General features: G+C 41.5%; 1 protein-coding gene across 1 annotated transcript in view; it reads right to left on the bottom strand.

Moving 5' to 3' along the window:
- ANKRD42 (ankyrin repeat domain 42) overlaps positions 1–21132 on the bottom strand; it is a 1245350-nt gene that overhangs the window by 859816 nt on the left and 364402 nt on the right. The window contains exon 3 of the mRNA XM_044071151.1: positions 16927–17034. Coding sequence (XP_043927086.1) covers positions 16927–17034 — 108 coding nt within the window. The remainder of the gene's footprint in view (positions 1–16926; positions 17035–21132) is intronic.

Below are 21132 nucleotides of genomic sequence, written 5' to 3'. Positions count from 1 at the left end.
CCCAATAGCCTAGTACCTACCTATGAATCATCAAGATTTTTCTTGAAGAGTGCTAATGAGGAGCATTGTTTGATATAGATAAGTAGTTTGTTCCAGAGTATGGGAAGTCTCTGCAACATGAATCTATCCCTCCAGCATGTTCTGTTTATTGTGGTGACAAGGTTTAGGTCCCTAAAGCATGTAGCTCAGAGGGATTGGAATTTCTTTAGGTGGAGCATGTCCAACAGCTCTGGGTTTGACATAGCTTTGTATGTTAAGCAGAGATCGCCTCTGAGTAGACGATATGTGACAGAGTAAAGCTGGAGATTTTTGAGACAGTCTGCGTAGGGCATCTGTTTGAGGCCGGTAATCCTCTTTTTAAGGTATTTCTGTGGCCTTTCCAGTTGTTGTTGATGTCTTGTGAGGTACATACTAAAATGGGCGTTGTACTCTATAATGGGACTAATGAGTGATGAGTAGAGGGGAACAAAGACTTCTTTTTTCCTGGATGAGGAACCTTTTGTGATGAGGTGTGCCATGTAGAAGGATTTCCTGACTACTGTGGTGATGTGATTATCACAGGAGAGACTACTGTCCATCTGTGTCCCAAGGTCTCATCACACGTTCGGTGTTAAGTAGACTACCACCTATGTGGTAGTTCATGGGTACAGAGTTTTTACCAAAAGGGATGACAATGCACTTTTTGGCATTGAACTTGAGACCATGGCTTTGACACCAGGCATCTGTCTCAGTGAGGCCCTTTTGTAGGATATCCACATCGTTAGGAGTTTTGATTATAGCTCCTAGTTTGCAGTCATCTGCAAACTTTGTTAGCCAAAGACCTTCTGTGTTAGCCTGTACTTCAGAGAAGAAGATACCAAACAGGAGAAAACCTAAGACTGAACCCTGTGGTACTCCACTTGTCACTGGTCTGAAGTTGGATTTACAGTCTGCTACTTTCACAGTGTGGGTTCAGTCAGTGAGCCAGTTGGCAACCCATCTTGTGACATAGGGATTTATACCTAGCTTAGTGAGTTTATCTATAATTCTAGAGTGGGGGATGGTGCTGAAAGCCTTGTCGAGATCTAGATAGGCTATGTGAACCACCTTACCCTCATCTACGGCTTTGGTGACCATTTCAAAGAAGTCTATCCAGTTTAGGAGACATGATCTGCCTTTTACAAACCTGAATTGGGTAGGGTCCAGAGTTTGGAGATTACCAATGTCATTGTTTATAAGTTTCATGATGTTAAGACCAGGCTCATCAGGCTAATGGGGCAGTAGTTCCCGGGGTCCATGGTGGCTCCCCCTTTGTGGAGTGGGATAACCATTGCTGTGTGTTGTCCTTCGATATATGTGTGTATTCCTTTCCAGTGTGTGTGCAAAGCATGACTGGTGTGTACTGAGGATTGTGTGCACTAACATCTGTGACTGTCAGATATGTGTAGTCCACTGTTGTTGCTAGACATGGGCTTCATTTCTCCAAATGTGGGAGCATGCCCAGTATGATCTTCTGTATTGAATGTGTGAATCTATCCCATGTAGATTGTACTCCAGTGCAGGCTTTTGTGTTCTACACCTATAGTTAGCAACCTGTTTCTGCAGGATATCGTAGAGCAGTTGACAATATGGGGTTAAAATGGGCAAAGTATTGTGGGTTACTGTAGGTAATTGTGTCTGCGCTGCTTCTGCTTCATGGTCTTGGTGTTAGCAGAGATATTTAGACATATGTACTGTTTTCCACTGTGATGTTTTATGTCATCAAGTACTGTCAGGTATACATATTCACTTGCAATGATGTCCTGGGGAACACATGGTGAATGCAGCTGTGTCCAGTATTGTGGTCTGCAGTCTACATATTCTTGCATGATCATGCCATTCTGAAGGGGAAGCTGCAGACACTTGATGCTGAGTCTGTGTAAATGGTTCAGCACCTTGGTACAGTGGTGGCTGAGGATCCCATGCTTGTACAGCCATCAACGTGACAGTATGGCCATATCCTGCTGTGACCATACCTCACAACTGTACAGATTCACACAAGTTACCCAGAGGCAAGGGTCATGATTCTGGACATTACTCCTTCACATTGTGGTGTACGAACAAGTTTGTAGCCACCCATTCCTGTGTTTGCAGGTAGGGATAGTATGTGCACATGCCTGAGTTTTGGACTTCACACACTCCATGCCGCCCATGCTCCTACCCCCCCCCCCCATTATTCTATCCTCTTCCAAACATTATGCAAACATTATCTGATAAGTTCCTTATAGTTATCACCTCATCTCAGCAGTAATTCGGTGTTGGTCCACAGTTCATCCAGTAGGACACGGTGGACATGTTACTGGGATTTGTCCACATGGCCTTGCATTTCGGTCTTTGGACTGTGTTATATTGTTATTTGGGAGTCCATGACATAACATACATTGGCAGTATGAACTAGGTAAAAAGCTACAAATAAAACCAAAAAGAGCTTTAGGGAATAACTCCAAACACTAAAATAAAATAACCGTTTAATGAAGCGCTTTCCGTCACCTACTATGAGGTAACTTCTTCAGTACGGGTGAGACACAGGCCTTTGGCAGAGGACTTTAGGCCATTTGGTAGTGATGCAGGCAAGCTGTAGCAGGCCATTGCACTGTGTCACTCCTACAGTCCCAGACTGCAATACACTATACTCCCCTGGAGTGACAGGGCAGGCATGCAAGGTGTCAATGCCAATACTTTCTGTCATTATTGATCCAGTGGTGTGGATGCTGGTAGGGTGCTGCTTACAGCTAGGGACACACTTGCATGGGACACCTGTTCTGCATACTGCATTATTTGGCTATTGCCATACAGAGGTGTGGGGGGGTCATATTGAACTCATTCCCAACAGCAGGGATAAGACCAAAGAGGTACCTGTGGATGATGGTGAGGTGAGTTGGGTGCATGTGTGCTACGGACACTACTTGCATCTGACTCACAGATATGCATGGGGCATTCCACTTATTCTGGCTTGTGCAGGGACATCAGCTGTTTCTCAATACTTCATACCTGTGACCTTTGTGGTCTGCCAGTGTTTGGCCAGACGACATTGGTATTCCTTACTACAAGCCCAACTAATGTGCTGCTAACCTGTATGTACAGTTCCAAGGGTGTGTCCATTTGACAGTTACATATTATGCACTGTCTGTCTGGGGTACTTTCCCCTGTGTACTGCTTGTATGTCTGGGCCCACATTCATGCCATGTCCATCTTTCAGATGGTGGCACATATTACTTCCAAACATTTACTATGGCTTACTGCTGAAATGTGTTTTGCTGGGAAGCATTGTTTTTGGCACTGCAGTTGTGAGAACTTGGCCCTGTCATTGGCAGTACTGGTCAATGGCCACCAGGACAAACCTCACCATGCATACATACTGACCACTCTCACACAATATACAGCACACACCAACCTAACACACACAGCCCTGCATATTGTACTTATGCTACAATCTATCCTGCTACCGTGGCCAGCTCATGTAATGTGTGTCCCACTGTTGTTATACCTACACATACATGTTTACTACATTTCTACATAGGTTTGGGGGAGGGGGGGCACACCTGACACTTGTACACATTTGCTATGACTGTACTGGAATTTCAGGTACTCCATTTCATTCTGTATTCTGACCTATCATGCTGATTAGAGGCATATAAGTGTATTATAGGTCTTAGGTTTGATTGACCTACATTTCAGTTTCTGACTTCTTACCCTTCAGAACTAACATCCCACTGCCTGACCTGTTGTAGTCTGTCTGTGTAGGTCTGGAGGGGGGCTGTTCTCCATAGACAATCAGAGGCCTTAGCACAGCCTTTGTTTGTGTTTGTCTAAGCCTGTCCTGCTGGCTGAGACTGTTGTTGGGTATGCAAGCCTCCCTGACAGGCATGTGTGTGTCCTATGGACACACGTGGCCCACCACATTTCCTGCAGTGAGTTTTGTCACCTTGTCTAGTAGTGGCTACTATGGTGACACCAGTATTTGTTACAGATCTCATGCTGCCACTATAGGTGTCTACTATCTGCTGGCATCCCATTCAGCCACCCGATCCCCTTGTATGCTCGCATCCATACCATAGATACAAGTAACAAAACATACTACTCCATTCGGCAATTGATAGGGAGAGTGACTTACCTTGTGGCTGTGCCAGTATTGAGGATGGTGCTGGAGGGCTGATTATGTCGGATGCAAATAGTACACTCCCTATACATGGTTAAGCACAGGTAGTGTCATGTTTGGCATCCCTTTTACTGCATGTGCGAGTCAGACAGAAGTGTCATTCCCTGGGTTACTACCATGTCAGTATATGTGCTATGCATTGCCTCTTTGCCACGGCCTGGGCATACTGGGTACACCTCCTTCTGCCTACTGAGGTAAGCTCAGGTTGTTCCTTCTCCATGTCACTCTGTGGCTGTGCAGGCCTTGGCAATGGTGAGGGCTGTGTGGCCCTGACCTATGCTATTCCTGCTGCAGCTGTTTCTGCAGGATCATATTGTGTAGCATGGCACATATGATGAAAATGTGGGTACATGTAGCTGGTGAGTACTGCAAGGCTCCACCGGATTGTCCAGGCACTGGAATCATGACTTGAGCATCCCAAACACATGCTCTATTATGATTCTGGTCTTTGCGTGTGCCTCATTATGGAGTTCTTGTTCAGGTGTGTGTGCATTTCTGATGGGTGTCATCAGCCACAGCTCCAGTGCGTAACCAGCATCCCCCACTAGGTGGCCATAAGGGTTGTCCCCACTGGCAAATCTCTGGTACAGCTGAGTTATATGCCAGATGTGGGAGTCGTGATAGCTTCCAGGGCAGCCAGCACACACATTCATTATAATGCCCTGGGCATCGCACACGACCTGGCAGTTGGACAGGAAGCCCTTGCAATTAATGTAGACCCTACCCCGCTCACTGGGTGGTGCTTTGATGTGTATGTGCGTGCAGTCTATAGCACCCACTACCTCAGGGTATTCTGCTATTTGGTGGAAGGGATGCATATTACTGGTCAACACCTCACGGCTGTTGTGGAAATATACGTGCTCACCAGCATGTGCTGACATGGCATCCAGGAACTGGTGGAGTACCCTGGATGCTGATGCCTGTGAAATCACCATAATATCCCCAATTGGCCTTTAGAAGGCACCTGTGGCTATTATTCTTAGGTCTACACATACCTTGGTATCCACAGGGATGGGTTCCCCTCTGTTGGTTCTGTGTGTGAGGTGTGGCTGGCACAGCTCAACAATTTGCTGTAGGAGGTCCCTGTCCACCCTACAGCACTCCACTATCTCCAGCTCATGTAGCCCCTGGTAGGTTACCCTGGGTCTGTACACTCTTCTCCTTCTCCTCACTGTGGGTTGGTCATCAGCATTCTCATCCTCACCACCCTCAGCCTCTTCCACATGTTGATTTATGATAGCTGCTGCATTCCCTATCATTTTGTTGCTTTTGTTTGGTAAAATTTCCCTGTTTGTGTACACCAGTGGTGTAGAGTTTGCAGGAAAAACCAGAGGGAAAGGTGTTTGCATAGTTTATAGTGGTGTGTTGGGCTGGGCTGGTGTGCTGCCTGTGTAATTGGCTGATTCTGATACATTTCACCTGCCAGCTATGCTAGCTCTCCTTGATTACCTTCCTACTGCAGTTTTCCCTTCCCAATGCCTTCCTGTTTAAGTCCAGGGGTGCACCACACAAACACAGTGCTCAGATGTGCACTGAGCTGCTACTTCCTTGTTTACCTTTTTTCCCTTTAAAATACAGTGCACAGCGCACACCAGTTTAGGCAATGTAAAGAGTGCTAGGCTGCCTCAGACACACCCCCTTGCTTAGCTCTGTTAAGCTAAGGGCAAACCCGAGTCACAGGGCTCCAATGAGCTTACAGCATGCCTGAAACATTCCCTCCATGATGTCAGCTAGCCCTTAGGCTTGCACCATGGTCTTCCTGCACCGACATGATCTAGGATTCAGTATCATTCCCCTCATTTGCATTATATTGCCTACTAATGCATAGTTACAAGTCTGACACTCAGCCTTCCCCCTTAGCAACCACTATTCACTGGCCATGTTGTCTCCTGTCTGCCATTGAGTATAATGGCAAAATTTTGATTCTGGATGGCATGCTTATTTCAAATTTTTTTTTTATTTTAGGCCCGATCCCGTTTAAGCATAGGGCAGCAGCGCGCAAACAGCCAAAATTGGCTAAAAAAATATAAAGGTTATTTTTGCAACTGTTTTCAATGCTAATAGCCATATATTTAGCCATTGGCATGCTTTCCACATTATATACACCCTTTATTTGGAGCTGTCATGGCTCCGTTTTGTAGTTTGCAGAAATGTACTCAGTTACTGTCTGATTACATTTCTGCAGATTACACTAGTCCTGCACGGCCGGCTGCCAACTTCCTGGATCGCAAATTCACCTCATTTGCATGGTCTTCACCTGCAAATGGGGTAATTTGCATACAGGAGCTGTGTCCGTGCAGGAACAGTGCATAGCTGTATTCAACTGGACACATAAGAGAATTTAAGTACCTTTTATCTGCACTTTTTTCAAATAATACAGCATTTAAATTGATTTAATTGATTTATTTGTGTTGCAATGAATATTAACTGAACTGGAAGTTTTGACTATGTTTTGTCAGTTAGTTCCTCACCCACCTTCCTTATTTTTGTTTTGGTTTTAACCTTGGTGCCTTTGAAACTGCCCACCCCTCTTGAAAATTTGTGTTTGGATACTCCTTCTGAGCCCATCTCATTTGCTCACTCAACTGAGTGCAGTGAGATCATATTCTGATTTCAGGCACTCCTACTGTGTACAAACAGAGCATCTGGGAAAGAAAAAAGATGTTAAGCTTGTTTTCTGCCTTTCCTGTAAGTGGTCTAGACTGTTTGTAGGCTTCTGAGCCCCCAAGCCTTTCTGTTTTGGAGGGAAGCCTTCTAGCTTAATTTTGTTTCTTAGAACTAGCCAGTTTTCTAGTTTTAGCACTCAAATCTGTTTCTTTGAACTCAGCAATTGTTCAGAACTTGTTGTAAGCACTAAATAAGCTGCAAATTAATACAGCACTCAACTTTCCTCACTTGTCTAGAGGAAAGCAGTTTTTAGTACTTAATAAATAAGCACCTATCCAGGCATGTCTAAGGGTCAGCTCCCGGTGATTTCTCCTGTCTACCTGAAGAATCTGGGCATCTTGGGGCAATGCAGCAGTTGCCTCATGTACACAGACAACCATCTCCTCCTACCATCCAACACTACAACCTGTGAGAGATGCACTTATATAGCCAAACTGGAAGCAAAGCTCTCCTCACCCAAGACTGGACTAGACAGTCAAGAACAGAAGGTAAACACTTGCACCATACCACACTCATCACATAGTTCCTCAAAACCTACACCACTAAAACACACACATAGAAACACAAAAAAAACACCTACATTCGTGGAGGCTCTCAATAAAAACCTGCCCAAGCATCAGGGTTCTCCAAAGCAGAAACACAAGCAAAATCCACCCCCAACACAACCCAAATGGCACATAGCCCACAAACTCAGTGTGCCACTCAACCACAGCCTGTAAGGCATAACAACGTACCTAACACTCTAGTCATAGGTGACTCTATAGTCAGGCACACTGATGTTCCGCTTACCAGGCTAAACAAGTAGAAAGTTACTGTCAGCTCCCTGTCAGGTGCCAGGATCCACCACATAACGCACGCACTCAGGTCACTCCACAACAAGTACAAATATGACAGTCATTGTCCATGCTGGTGTGAATGACCTGAGACGTAACTTCCTGGACTACATAAAAAGAGATATGGAGGAGCTCTCCGATTTTGTAGCCCAGGCAGGTATGACCCTGGCCCTGAGTAGCATCCTACCACCACCCAGAATGATGCCACAGTACAAGGACAAAATGATTGACTTCAACAATTGGCAGAGCTTCTGGTGTCATTCTAAGGGGATCCAGTATTTGTCTGCCTGGGATGGCATGATCGACAGACCACGATGCCTTGCCAGAGATGGCCTGCACCTGTCGACCTTGGAATTCCGGATACTGGCTAAGGCTCTTGCCACCCCTATAGTGCCTTTTTTAGGCAAGGTTCAAATGACAAATTCACCACTGTAACAGGTACAAGCAAGCAAAATCTGAGGGTAATGCTACTCAATGCTAGAAGTCTAAACCTCAAAATGCACTCACTCAAGGCACTCCTTAAAATGGAGGACATCGACATCTGTGCAGTGACAGAGACCTGGTTCAAAGCTCCAGAGAGCACCCCATGCATTACCAGGCTATAATTCATACCACAGCTTTTGGCCACCTAACCCGGAATGAAGCACTAAAGGTGGAGGCGTGTCCATATTCATTAAGGATATCCACACCTCCAGGCTAGTTGCAGAGCATAATGCATCCGAAATGATCCAAGTGCAACTAACTCTGGGCAAGACCACAATCCAAACTGTAGCTTGCTACAGACCCCCCATCATGCCCCAAGATTCCCACTCATTTCTTGATACACTGGAAAGTATTAGGGTACAACCTAACACCCTAATAATGGGTGATTTCAACTACCCCACCATTAACTGGGAAAACTACTCGTGTACAAACTCTTTTGCTCAATGTTTTCTGGAATTCATAAATTCCAATGCCTTGGATCAGCTTATTCACACCCCCACCAGGAGCAGCAATATCCTAGACCTGGTCATTACCAACATGGGCAACCGGTGTTCCACACCAGAGGTCAATTCCTCGTTGGTCAGATCCGACCACAAGCTAATCACCCTAGACATCCACATCCCGCACCCACCCCCAATTAGGGAAACCAGCGTAAAAATTTCTCCAAAGCCAACTTCACACTTCTTAAGACAGAAGTGGCAAACTTCATGACACCCATGCAGACGGACAGTAGAGGTACGACTGCTGAATCCTACACAAATGCACTTTATAAGCACTTACATGAGTGTATGGATCATGCTATCTCTAACAGAACCAAGATGCTATCCTCCAAAAAAAGGAAGCCAATCTGGTGGTCCTCTGCCATAAACAAACTCTATAACAGAAGAAAGAAAATGTTTCAAAAAAGAGTAAAATCCCATGAGTGGAGGAACTCCCTGGTCAACCTCAGTAAGAAGCTGAGATCCCTCATAAAATCCTCCAAAGCTAGTTACAAAAACAAATTGCCACTGACTCTAAAGACAATCACAAAGCATTCTATAGCTATGTCAAGAATCTCAATTGCAACACTCAGATCTGCTCTGAGTTACAGCACAATGGCACTAAATATACAGAACCAACTGATATTGCCAACATCCTGGCAGATAGGTTCAGTGCTAACTTTACCCCCCTCTCACCCCCTAGAGGGCCCATCTCTATACCGGAAGAATGCAAAGTTCCTGTAAACACGGCTGCACAGGTAAAAAATGCACTCTCCAAAGCCAAGAACAAAGCATCCATGGGACCTGACAATATCTCAAGCTGCGTTCTACATGAACTGCAGAATGAACTGACACCCTACCTAAGTACCATGTTCAATCATAGCCTCACCTCAGGCTTTGTGCCGACTGAATGGTGCACCATGATGGTTATCCCACTCCACAAAGGGTGAGCCATGACTGACCCCGGGAACTACCGCCCCATTAGCCTGAAAAGCCTGGTCTGCAAGGCCATGGAACGTATCATCATGGAACTCATAAGCAAAGACATTGGTAATCTCCAAACTCTGGACCCTACCCAGTTCGGATTTGTAAAAGGCATATCATGTCTCCTAAACCTGACTGACTTCTTTGAAGCAGTCACCAAAGCCATAGGGTAAGGTGGTTCACACAGCTTATCTAGATCTCGCCAAGGCTTTCGACACCATCCCCCACTCTGGAATTATAGATAAGCTCCCTAAACTAGGTATAAATCCCTATGTCACAAGATGGGTTGCCAACTGGCTCATGGACAGAACCCACACTGTGTAAGTAGCAGACTCCAAATCTGACTTCAGACCAGTGACAAGTGGAGTACCACTGGGTTCAGTCCTGGGCTCTTTCCTGTTTGGTATCTACCTCTCTGAAGTACAGGGTAACACAGAAGTTCTTTGGCTAACAAAGTTTGCAGATGACTGCAAACTAGGAACCATAATCGAAACTCCTAACGATGTGGACATACTACAAAAGGGCCTCACTGAGACAGATGCCTGGTGTCAAAGCCATGGCCTGAAGCGCAATGCCAAAAAGTGTATTGTCATCCCCTTTGGTAAAAACTCTGTACCCATGAACTACCACATAACTGGTAGTCTACTTAATGCCGAAAATATGATAAGAGACCTTGGGGCACAGGTGGACAGTAGTCTCTCCTGTGATAATCACATCGCCACAGTGGTCAGGAAATCCTTCTACGTGGCTCACCTCATCACAAAAGGTTTCTCATCCAGAAAAAAAGGAGTCATTGTTCCCCTCTACTCATCACTCATTAGACCCATTATAGAGTACAATGCCCCTTTTGGTATGTACCTCACAAGACATCTACAACAACTGGAAAGGCCACAGAAATACCTCACAAAGAGGATTACTGGCCTCAAACAGATGCCCTATGCAGACCGTCTCAAAAAACTCCAGCTTTACTCCATTGCATATCGCCTACTCAGAGGTGATCTCTGCCTAACATACAAAGCCATGTCAAACCCAGAGCTGTTGGACATGCTCCAGTTAAGGAAATCCCAATCCCTCCGAGCTACACGCTCTAGGGACCTAAACCTTGTCACCACAATAAACAGAACATGCTGGAGGGATAGATTCCTGTCCCAAAGACTTCCCATACTCTGGAACAGACTACCTATGTCAAACAGAGCTCTTCATTAGCACTCTTCAAGAAAAATCTTGATGATTGGATGGGAAATAGGAAATTCACCCCAGGGATCACTTCTGTGGCTCTGCTCAACAGGGGCACAGGAAAATAATTTTCTTGGGTGGCGAAAGCCAGGGTACATTTTTGGCTAGGCTTATATAGGCCCTAGGACCAACAGCCTAGTACCTACCTATGAACCTATGAGTGCTCGTGCAAGTCCCGGGAGTTTATTCCTGGATTGCACAGCACCCATATTGCCTCCAGCAGCTGCACTATTCCTGCATGCCATGCAGAGCTTGCTGAATCCTGGGGAATGTCTAACCTTCTGTTGTTTCTTTACAGGCAACACTCTGACCAAAGACTGATTAGGAGAAGGCGGATTAGCCCCATCAAGAGGTCTCTTTAACTGGATACCACCAGCATCACCCTTGCCCAAAGAAGATGGTTCTCCCATGCCTGTAATGACTGGAACAGCCAAAGAGGACATAGCTAACCCCTGGTCCATGGTGGCCAAAAGAACTGCACCAGAGGAACCTGAAGAAAAAAGTGAGTGGCCTGAGGAACAACAGATGGGCATTACAGGTTCACACACCAATGGCTGAAGCACTGACTGAGCCCACAATGGTGGCAAGGGCTCTTTATTGTGTTGTTTCTTGTTTTTTTTTTTTATGGTACAGCAGGAGAACAGTCAGCAGGACTGGAGTAAGTAGTCATGTTGCAGCAGAGGATGAAGACTGAAAGCCAGTAAACAGTGCTGGAATGAGTCATTTGGAAGGTAAGTCATCAGAGAAGTATTTACAAGTACCACATACATACACACATGCGCACACACACACACACACACACACACACACACACACACACACACATATATATATATATATATATATATATATATATATATATATATACTGTATATACACACACCCTCCCAAAGTCCCCTTTTCTTTAAATTTAACAGAAAAATAGTAAACTCTATATCAGAAACAAAGCAGTTGTCTGCAATGTCCACTAGCAACAAGGATAACAGATAAGTATTCACAAAGTATACACAAGTACTAAATACATTCAAAAAGTTTTCTGCCTGTTTAAAACACTTCCCAACTCTTCAGTTCTCACAAGAAACTAAAAGATTACATAAACAGTACACTTTTTACACAAAAGCCCCTAAAACACAAAATAAGCCCTTAGCTAAAAGTAGCAGTCCCTGACAGGAAACTTCTGATATTGTGAAAAAATACTGGGTTTCTTAAAGGAGAAATACCTGTTTTATTCACAAAATAAAATAACTATAATTTTCTTAAAAGGGCAATAATTTCAGTGTGGAAAGATACCCTGTAGAGACTTATCAGACAGAAATATAGCTTCAAGTTCAATTGCTGCTCCTGTAGAACCTCAAAGCTGCTTCCTTTTGAGGTGACAATAAAGTACAGAATTTCTTCACTCTGACTGCTGAATTCCCTCCTCTGGACTAACCAACCAGCAATCACAGTGAAGGTGTGAGAGGGAGACAGATTTGTGAAGGTGACCAGTTGTTGTATCCTAGGTAAAATACAACCCATACAGCCAAAGGCTACCGCAGCAGTGATAATGATAAGCATAACAGTAGTTAGTGATGTTGGACTTCACTCAGGTGAAGTATTACAGGCACACCATGAGTTTTTCTTGACTACTGGAAAAAAAGGAAAGACAGAAGAAAATACATTATTTCAAAACTGCTGGAATAAGAGACCTACTTCTGCATACCTCTCAACTGTATATCCAGATTTGTGCCTCATGTTATTGGTCTGGTTATCATAAAATTTGTGGTTTTCTAGCAACTCGCTGAAGATTGAAATCACTAAATAATGACAGATATTTGAGTTTCAAACTTCATAACTTGTTATTCTAGCAACTTTCTGATTTTATAAGAGCAATATTTAAAATCTTTTCCGATTTTGAAAGATTTGTCCCTCCTTTGTGTTAGGCTTTGTCCAGAGATTCTGTTATTTAGTTATTTATTTATTACTTATTTATTGACATTTGCTCACCAGGAAAAAAAACGACTGGGTAGCAGCACATTTTCAGCACAGTTCCAGGGAGAAAAGCCCCAAAGCATTACAAAACAGTTTATGAACAATAATCTTACAATCTTTAAAAATAATACAAAAACAACTAAAGTTTAAATAATTATACCAAATTAAACAGAATATGAAAACATTGGTTAAGAATAGATACAAGTTATGCAACAATTATTTAATGTTTACAGAAACTGTAGCCAGTTTATGGAGAAATTAAAGGTAAGTTAATATAATACAAACCGGAATCACAATATGAAGTGAGAGAAAAGCAGGCTAATGGTATACTTAGAGAAAGCCAGAGGAGAGAAATTAATAGAAGTAAAGAAGTGAGTGAAGAAGTGGTGTCAGGAGGTGAAAGATATGAACAGGTATTTCTTCACATTTAAGGATATAGTTTATCCCGGTGTTGACTAAGAAAAGAGACAGATGTTGGCTAGGTTAAGTCTTTCAGAATGGTTTTGAAGGATAGGAGGGAGTGTATTGACCTGATGGACACAGATAAGAAGGTCCAGGCCTTAGCAACATAGTACAAGTATAGATAATACCCAGCAGATTTGATAGGTTTGTGGACAGTCTAGGAGTTTTTGGTCATTGGATCATAATGACCAACTTGAAACATAGTTGTGTAGAATGTTGTTTACTGCTGGACAAGCAGATGGAATCTGGATAATTTTATAGGTGGTAATAAGCTGTGTATATGTTTGTTGATGGGATAGTTCTAACCAATTTAGGCTTTTTAGAGCTATACAGTGGTGGATTCTGAAAGGGGTATTTGCTGGAAATGTAGCAACTTTGTTTCAAGTTTTGATTTTTGGGATGCCTGAAGGTTAGTATGGATGGCAGCACCATAAAGAAGTGTGGGGAAGAGATAAGTGGCAAGTGAAGTTTTACTTATGTCAGTAAGAAAGTTTTTGGCTCAGTAAAGCATCCCTAGTTTTTGATGGAGTTTTTCTAAAGCAATTATCCACTGTCATCCCTAATAATTTGGTATGCTCGAGGACTTTAAATTTTGTTTTTTCATGAAAGAAGGATTTTGGGGAAAAAGTAGTTGCTTTTTTTAGGGTTGAGCATGAGTTGTGAGTTATAAAGCCATGTTTCCTGTGCAATTTTGGAGGTGTGCCATGTTGTCAGATATGCAAATGAGTGCAGAGTCATCTGCATACTATATTAGGGAGGCCTGTTATGTGGATGTGTAGAGAATGTTGGTGAGAATGTTAAAAGAGGAGAGGACCTAGGATAGGGTCTTGCAGTGCACCTGTGGTGACTGGGAAGTATGGAGAAATGGTGGAGTGCCATTTTACTGACTGATACCTATTAGGTAGTTTTTGAACCAAAGAAGAGTGGGCTAAGAGACACCTAATGAGAATATTTGAAATAGACATTTGCTGTAACAAACTGTGTTGAAGGCTTTAGACAAGTCTAGAAATAAGGAGGAGACTAGTTTGCCATTATCTCTAGCTTTATTGACAGTAACTATATACAACTGAAGTCCAGTGTTAGTACTATGGGAAGGACAGAAGCCAAGTTGTGTCAGTGAAGGAGGAGTTCTTCCTGGAAGAGATATTTTAACAATTGTTTTTGAATACATTTTTCAAGTATTTTGGAGAGGGCAGATAAGACTGAAAGTGAAACAGGAGACAATAGCTAGGTGACAGTTAGCAAATACATTCTGCTACAGTGACCTTCACACCCTAAGTTCAAATTATAGCAGAGAGTAATCAGTTTATAGCTGATACAAATCAATTAACAGAGCGGTACAAAGTAGAACAGGTTTTGTTTCATTTCCTGAATGCAGAAACCTGGCAGACAGGGAGACCAAGTAATTGACACATACAGTGTAATCTACTGGTCAACAGAAAGGACAGTGGCCATCTTTCTACAGCACAGGGCAGGCATGCATTTGACCAGATGAAGTTAATATATGACACGGTTCTTCAAGTTTAATTTGCTTACATTGTACAATGACAAAATTCTCAGTGAAAACATTTGGGAGTTGGGCCTTGTGGCAAAGCTCCAGCAGTATTGGAGTCAGATGTACTGACCACAGGCTCTGAAGGGAAAGAAAAGAGAAAAATTCTACTAAAGTGTCATATTATATTGAGGCAATAAAGTTACTACTTATTACAAAAAGAGATGGAGGGAGGACCACACTGAGTCACAACAACAAAATATGGGGAATAATATAAGAGTAGAGAGATGGTAAGAAAGTTTATGAATGTAAGGTCACAGCAGGTTAGCAGAAGGCATACTGATAAAGAACCACAGTAATAAAATGTATACAGAGAGCTGAACAGAGCAAATTATCATAGCATAGCACTACACTGTTAAGCACAATATAAAAAAATCACTTAGTAAACATTCATTGGCTTAACCAGTGCATCAAACGAGTGGTATATATATCAAAACACCAGCAAATGACATTACAGACTTGTTAAAGGGCACAGGCTCAACAGGTTTTCTTTCATTTCCTGAATGCAGAAACCTGGCAGCCAGGGAGACCAAGTAACTGGCACATACACTGTAATATATTGATCAAGAGAAAGGACAATAGCCAACTTTTTCCAGCACAGGACAGGTATGTATTTGACTAGTTAAAGTTAATACACAGCAAGGTTCTTCATGTTAAATTTGCTTATACTGTACAATAACAAAAAATCTCAGATAAAACGTGTGTTAACTCAAATACTTCAAAGTCAAAAATAAAGCTGAAGTAAGCATTTACTGCTTGCAAACAAAACAGCAAACCATATTACAGCATTTAATTTTTTGATCAAAAGCTTTAACTTTCTTTGGCTAAAGGCACATAACAGAGCAATACAAGCACATTAACCACCAGTCCAGCATTACAAATTATAAAAGTGATTCTGTTTCCTCTTCATGTATGTTTAGTCTATTCTTCATAAAATGTGTGGTTTTCTGACAACTCACTGAAGACTGAAATTATTAAATAATGATATATAGTGGAGTTTCAGACTTGATATCCTTCAGAAAATGCAGTTATTCTAGCAACTTTCTAAGTTTATAAAAGCAATATTTAAAATCAGTCTTTATTTTGGGGGCTTTGTTCCTCCATTATGTTAAGCTTTCTCCAAAGGCTGCTTCTGTGTTAATTCAAAAATTTCAAAGTTCAGAATAAAACTGAAGTAAGTATTTACAACTTGCAAATAAAAACAGCAAATCATATAACAGCATTCCCTTTTTTGACCAACGGTCTTAACTTTCTTTGGCTAAAGGCATATATAACAGAGCAATACAAGCACCATTATCACCATTCCTGCATTACAAATTATAAAAAGTGATGCCGTTTCCTCTACATGTATGTTTGGTTAATGTGTTTGTTTATTAATCAAACAAATTTTCCACACCAAAATAAATAAAATAAAATGTTTCTGTCTTAGATCTGAATGCTGATTACTCTGACATGAAAGGGCAATGTGAAAGTTTGTCTAATTCAGACACCTTCTTGCTTCAAAGGTTTCAAGATCTCATACATTTTAGTCCAGCAATCAGAATGCTTTATCCAGAATTTCTAGTTAGAAAATCTTAAAAGGACCTCCACTCTTCTTTACAGTTTATGCTGATACAAGAGGTATGGATAGTAGAAAATGTAACTTCAGGAAACATTACATTACAAAAAGGTCAGTGAGGTCCTGAGTGTGCTGTCAAAGAAGAAGGAGGACTGTAGATCTACAGAGGGCTTTAAAGGTGACTAAAGACAAGTGGAAGAAAGAGTGGAGAATGGGACAATCAGCTACAAACAGCAAGCTAAGACATATAAGCAGTCTGGACTGTCCAAAGGAGCTCTTTCATCAGAGAACAGCCACAACTGCTTTATAATATGAATAAGCAAAATTATCTAAACACTGAGAAACTAATCAGAGAAAAGATATCCGGCAAACGCTTGTTTATTATGCCTTAGGATAAGAATTATTAATTTCTACATGGCTAAAACAAGTATCATAATAGCATCCATAACTTTTCTCTAGATCTTCTTGAAATGGTTTGAATATTTCTGAGGCTATCTTTCTTTTGAATGAATTATAAATGTTACCTGCATACATGCGTCTTGTCCCTTGATAGCAGCAAGGTGTGCTGCTGTCCATCCTCTAGGGGTTGTATCCATTATGTCAGCTTTGTGCCACAAAAGACAGTGAAGACACTGTGAAATAGAACACAATGCATACTTTTTAGTGTAAGGATTAAATAATGTATCATCTAAACTAAATTATGAACCATACCATCATTCATAACCCACTCAAAATCGGTTCTCTGTAAATTTTCAGTCATTTGCTCATTTATTTACTACATGACCAGCTGTTTACTCAAAGAACCATAACGTTTTTTTAGCAAGTGGCCCTGTAACCTAGTAACAGAAAGTGCTGACTGTGACACACATAGCTAAGATCCAGAAGCTAGAGCACCCAGCCAGAGAGGGCAGGAGTGAGCTGCTGATGCTAGTTCACCCATTCTGGTGAGAGGAATGCAGCCTGACCGTTCAACAAAGGTGGGGGTTGTAACAGCCACTAAAAGAGCTTAGGCATACATGCCCACTAAGCCATCCATAGCTTTAGTAGCCACATTTCCACTAATCATTGGAAGTATGAATGAGTCACTAGGGTAGTACTGTGGAATCCATGTACATCAGGCTGCAGTACATCACAGGTGGGGGAGGCTAAACAGCTCTAATGACTGCATGTATAATGGTCCATATAGCCAACTGTCTCTCAAACTGGAAAGAATTGGTCAGTCATGTCACAGAAGGGCTGACGTTTGCTGGTAAAATGGAAACAATTACATGGAAAAAAGTTTTTTGTTGATTGCAAAAGTCTCTGAAATGCAAAGGTTCATTTATAAAAGTTCTGTATCATATGTAGTAGTCTACAGCGATGTATGAAGCTTTGTGACAGTTGCCAACTTTTGTCTTTCACAAAATTTGGTTTGGAGCTGGAAATATAGGTAGACTCGAGTGGATAGGTAACTAGATCACAGTGATGTAAATCATGTTTACTTTTGTGACTACATGATTATAGACATGGAGAGACCAAGCTCTCTAGTAGACATGGAAAGACCAAGCTCTCTAGATGTCAAGGAATACTTTACATTTAAAATTGATGCATTTAGAAGATAAGTCTCATAGACATCATTTTCTGCATACACTTGAACTCTACTAATATGTTTCTTCAAAATTCGCCATTTGGGTTGCATCCACATTTAGATAAATACTCATCACTGCAAAACTATAGCCATACCTGGGCTATCTAGAACAAATGAGAACTACAGGTATGGGGGGGCAAGGATAACAACTTGCTACAATTTGTGTATATAAAAACTACTCACAGTCAGTAACCTCAATGTTCTTAAAACTGCCACCACCATTCCTACAGCCTCTGGATTTTGCATTCTTACGCTTACACAGCTTTTCTTCTGTTAATAAATCAGTTTCAGATCCACAAAATATTTAGTTATACATAAAACAAATTAATGACTATCCGTCAATAAACAATTTGGCAACATCCATAGGATCAAAAACTGAGTGATGGCAACATTTTTTTTTTCTTGGAGGAAGGCAGAACCAGTTTATGTTGGTGAAAGTGAAATACCCAGCTACAATAACCACCACTGAAATGTTACCTAATATGTGAGATAAGATATTTGATCTTGCAAGTATTGCCAAACTGAATGAGTTTGAATCAGTCTTTAGCGCACAGCAATGCTACTGGACTAAACTAACAATACAGAAAAAACTACTCATGGAATCTGAGATTATTCAGGTTATGACAGCAGCTTGTTTCTGCTGACAATACCATTATCATTGGTGCTTCAGTGATGCAAAGCAGAAGCAATGCACTAAATAAGCCAGGGAAGGAACATGCTATCTTGGATGAAAATAAGGGATGTCATGTGTCAGGAACGTCAAAAAAAAAAAAAAGCATACATGATACAAAGAATGACATCTGCTTATTTATTTTTTATGGGGCAAAATGATATGGGTCATTTAATTCTGAAGGAGATGTACAATTATATGCTGGCTTTCTATGAGGCCCTTTCTTTTGCAGAAAATGCTCAACTACTGAGCAAGATTCTGCCCCTGGTCCAACAAAGAAGGAACTTCAGTTTATTAAAAAACAAAAGATAAATGGTATTGATAAATTCATTTCAAAGCTTGTTCCTGTCAAGGGGAAATCAAACTGAATCCATATTTACCAGTATGCTTTACAAGTGATGGACTATACCCGTCTACTTATAGAATAAGCATCTATAATAGGGAATCTGCTGCCTTCACTAGTACTCTTTTTAGGGAGATTAAAATAAATGGGCAGCCAAAATTAACACAAAGGAGGAATCGAGAAGCAAGGTTGGCTCTGATTAACATCCAGTCTAAATAAGAGGTGTGCAATCTTGAAGCCTTCTGAACCCTGTATGGAGTAGGGATCTGCAATATCATATGTTTAGGAACCCATTTAGCATCTCCAAAGCAAGGATTCAGCCAGGCATACTCTTTGTACTCTACTAAATACATTTTTATGAACATCACTTAGAAACATTAAGACTGTTTCAGAACATATTATATCTGCAAAAGTCTAAACTAATGCCTCCAGTAGCAGGTATGTAGCTTGCTTAAAGGCAAGATTGCTAATCTAGAAACACCATTATTAATACTTTTAGAGAGAATAGATAAAAATTATACATAGTTATTAAGTGCTTGGGGAAAGCACCAACATTTTGAGAGATGTCATTTTTTTAATGCTACATGGGATGGGGGTAGCAAGAAAAGAGTTTGTAAGTACAAAACGTAATTCTTTGGCTATACCCCTGCTCTAAAGTTTATGGTTTAATACCTTCCACAACATCAGACCCTGTAGGCAATTCAACACTAACTATAAAGGAGAGATAATAGGAATCCTTTTAACCATCAAGTACATGAACTACCACAAAAAAGGTTGTGCACTTAGTACTTACAATAACGACAGATATGGATAAAAGGATACATCCACAATAAAAGCAAGACTACTCATACCTCTCAACTGTCTAGATTTTCACAGAATACCCAGAGTTTTGTTTCACTGTCTGTTTCTTATAAAATTCTGAGTTTTCAGGAAAATCACTAAGGACTGAAGTTACTAAATGAATCTCACATATTAGTTTCATACTTTATATCCTTTGGAAAATGCATGCTAACATAAAATCTGATATTCTAGCAACCTTCTAAGTTTATAAAAGTAATATTTAAAATTTGCCCTTATTTTTGGGCCTCTCCTCCCCTCATTATTTTAGACTTTGTCCAAACATCTTGTGCTGTGAGGTTGAGAAGTATGCTACTGCCATCAGATGTTAGACCGCTCCAAATCTAAAGCTTTCCTTGGATACTAACCCTTTCAAACATAATGTTCTGCATGATGATATTTTTCTCTAGTTCTCTAGTATGCCATTCAAAGTGGATAGTACAGAAAGTAGAACTGCAGCAAGTCAGCAACAGGAGAGGGAAGTGGGGTTGGTACGTTACCAAGGATAGACAAGCTAATCCAGATCTAGGATTATGGTTATGGCAAGTATATAACTTTTATATCTTCTATTAAGAGGTCCACACTTGGTAAAAGAAACACTCTGTACCAGGCTAATCTTCCTGAGTGGTCTCCTTCATAGGAATGTACTTCTGCTTACTTGATCTCAAAGACAGACCTGGACCAAGATATCTCATCCAGTTTATAGAGTTTTGCAAACATACTCAGTGAAAACAACATCACTGCTGCACAAATACCATCCAAGGCTGCATTACAGAAAAAGGCCTGAAAACCAGCGACTGCTCTTGTAGAACATGCTCTAGGATTTAGAAGGCAAGGGGTTGTTAAATTTTCATAACCAAACTTGATACAATCTACTCCCAATCCTATGGCACAGAGAGATGAAGGCTTGACTACAGCCCAGATGACCCATGTTGAACCAGAGGCATAGATGTCTGCAGGGCCAACAGGGAAAGATGAACTTGAGAAACTGATGCTAGATTGCTCATTCTTGAGAGGAAGAGAAGATGGCAACACTTAAATGTGGCTTGATGTGCTGTCCATCTGTAATGACTGGGCTGGCTTGCACTGCAAATATGGAGCTCTGCTCTGTGGAGCCAGGGAAAGGGGGAAGTGTATATAGTAGGATACCTCCTCTTCATCCTCCTCCCAACCAGATAACAACTGTGAGTCAGTAAGCCATCTGTAGGAGGGATGAGTAAGCTGTTCCCTGGGACTTGAATCTGTTCTACACT

This window comes from Protopterus annectens, chromosome 5.part0 (genome assembly GCF_019279795.1).
Source record: "Protopterus annectens isolate FY-2018-M chromosome 5.part0, PAN1.0, whole genome shotgun sequence".
NCBI lineage: Eukaryota > Metazoa > Chordata > Ceratodontiformes > Protopteridae > Protopterus > Protopterus annectens.
Note: the sequence above shows the minus strand (reverse complement) of the source record. Positions and strands in the feature narration are given on the sequence as shown.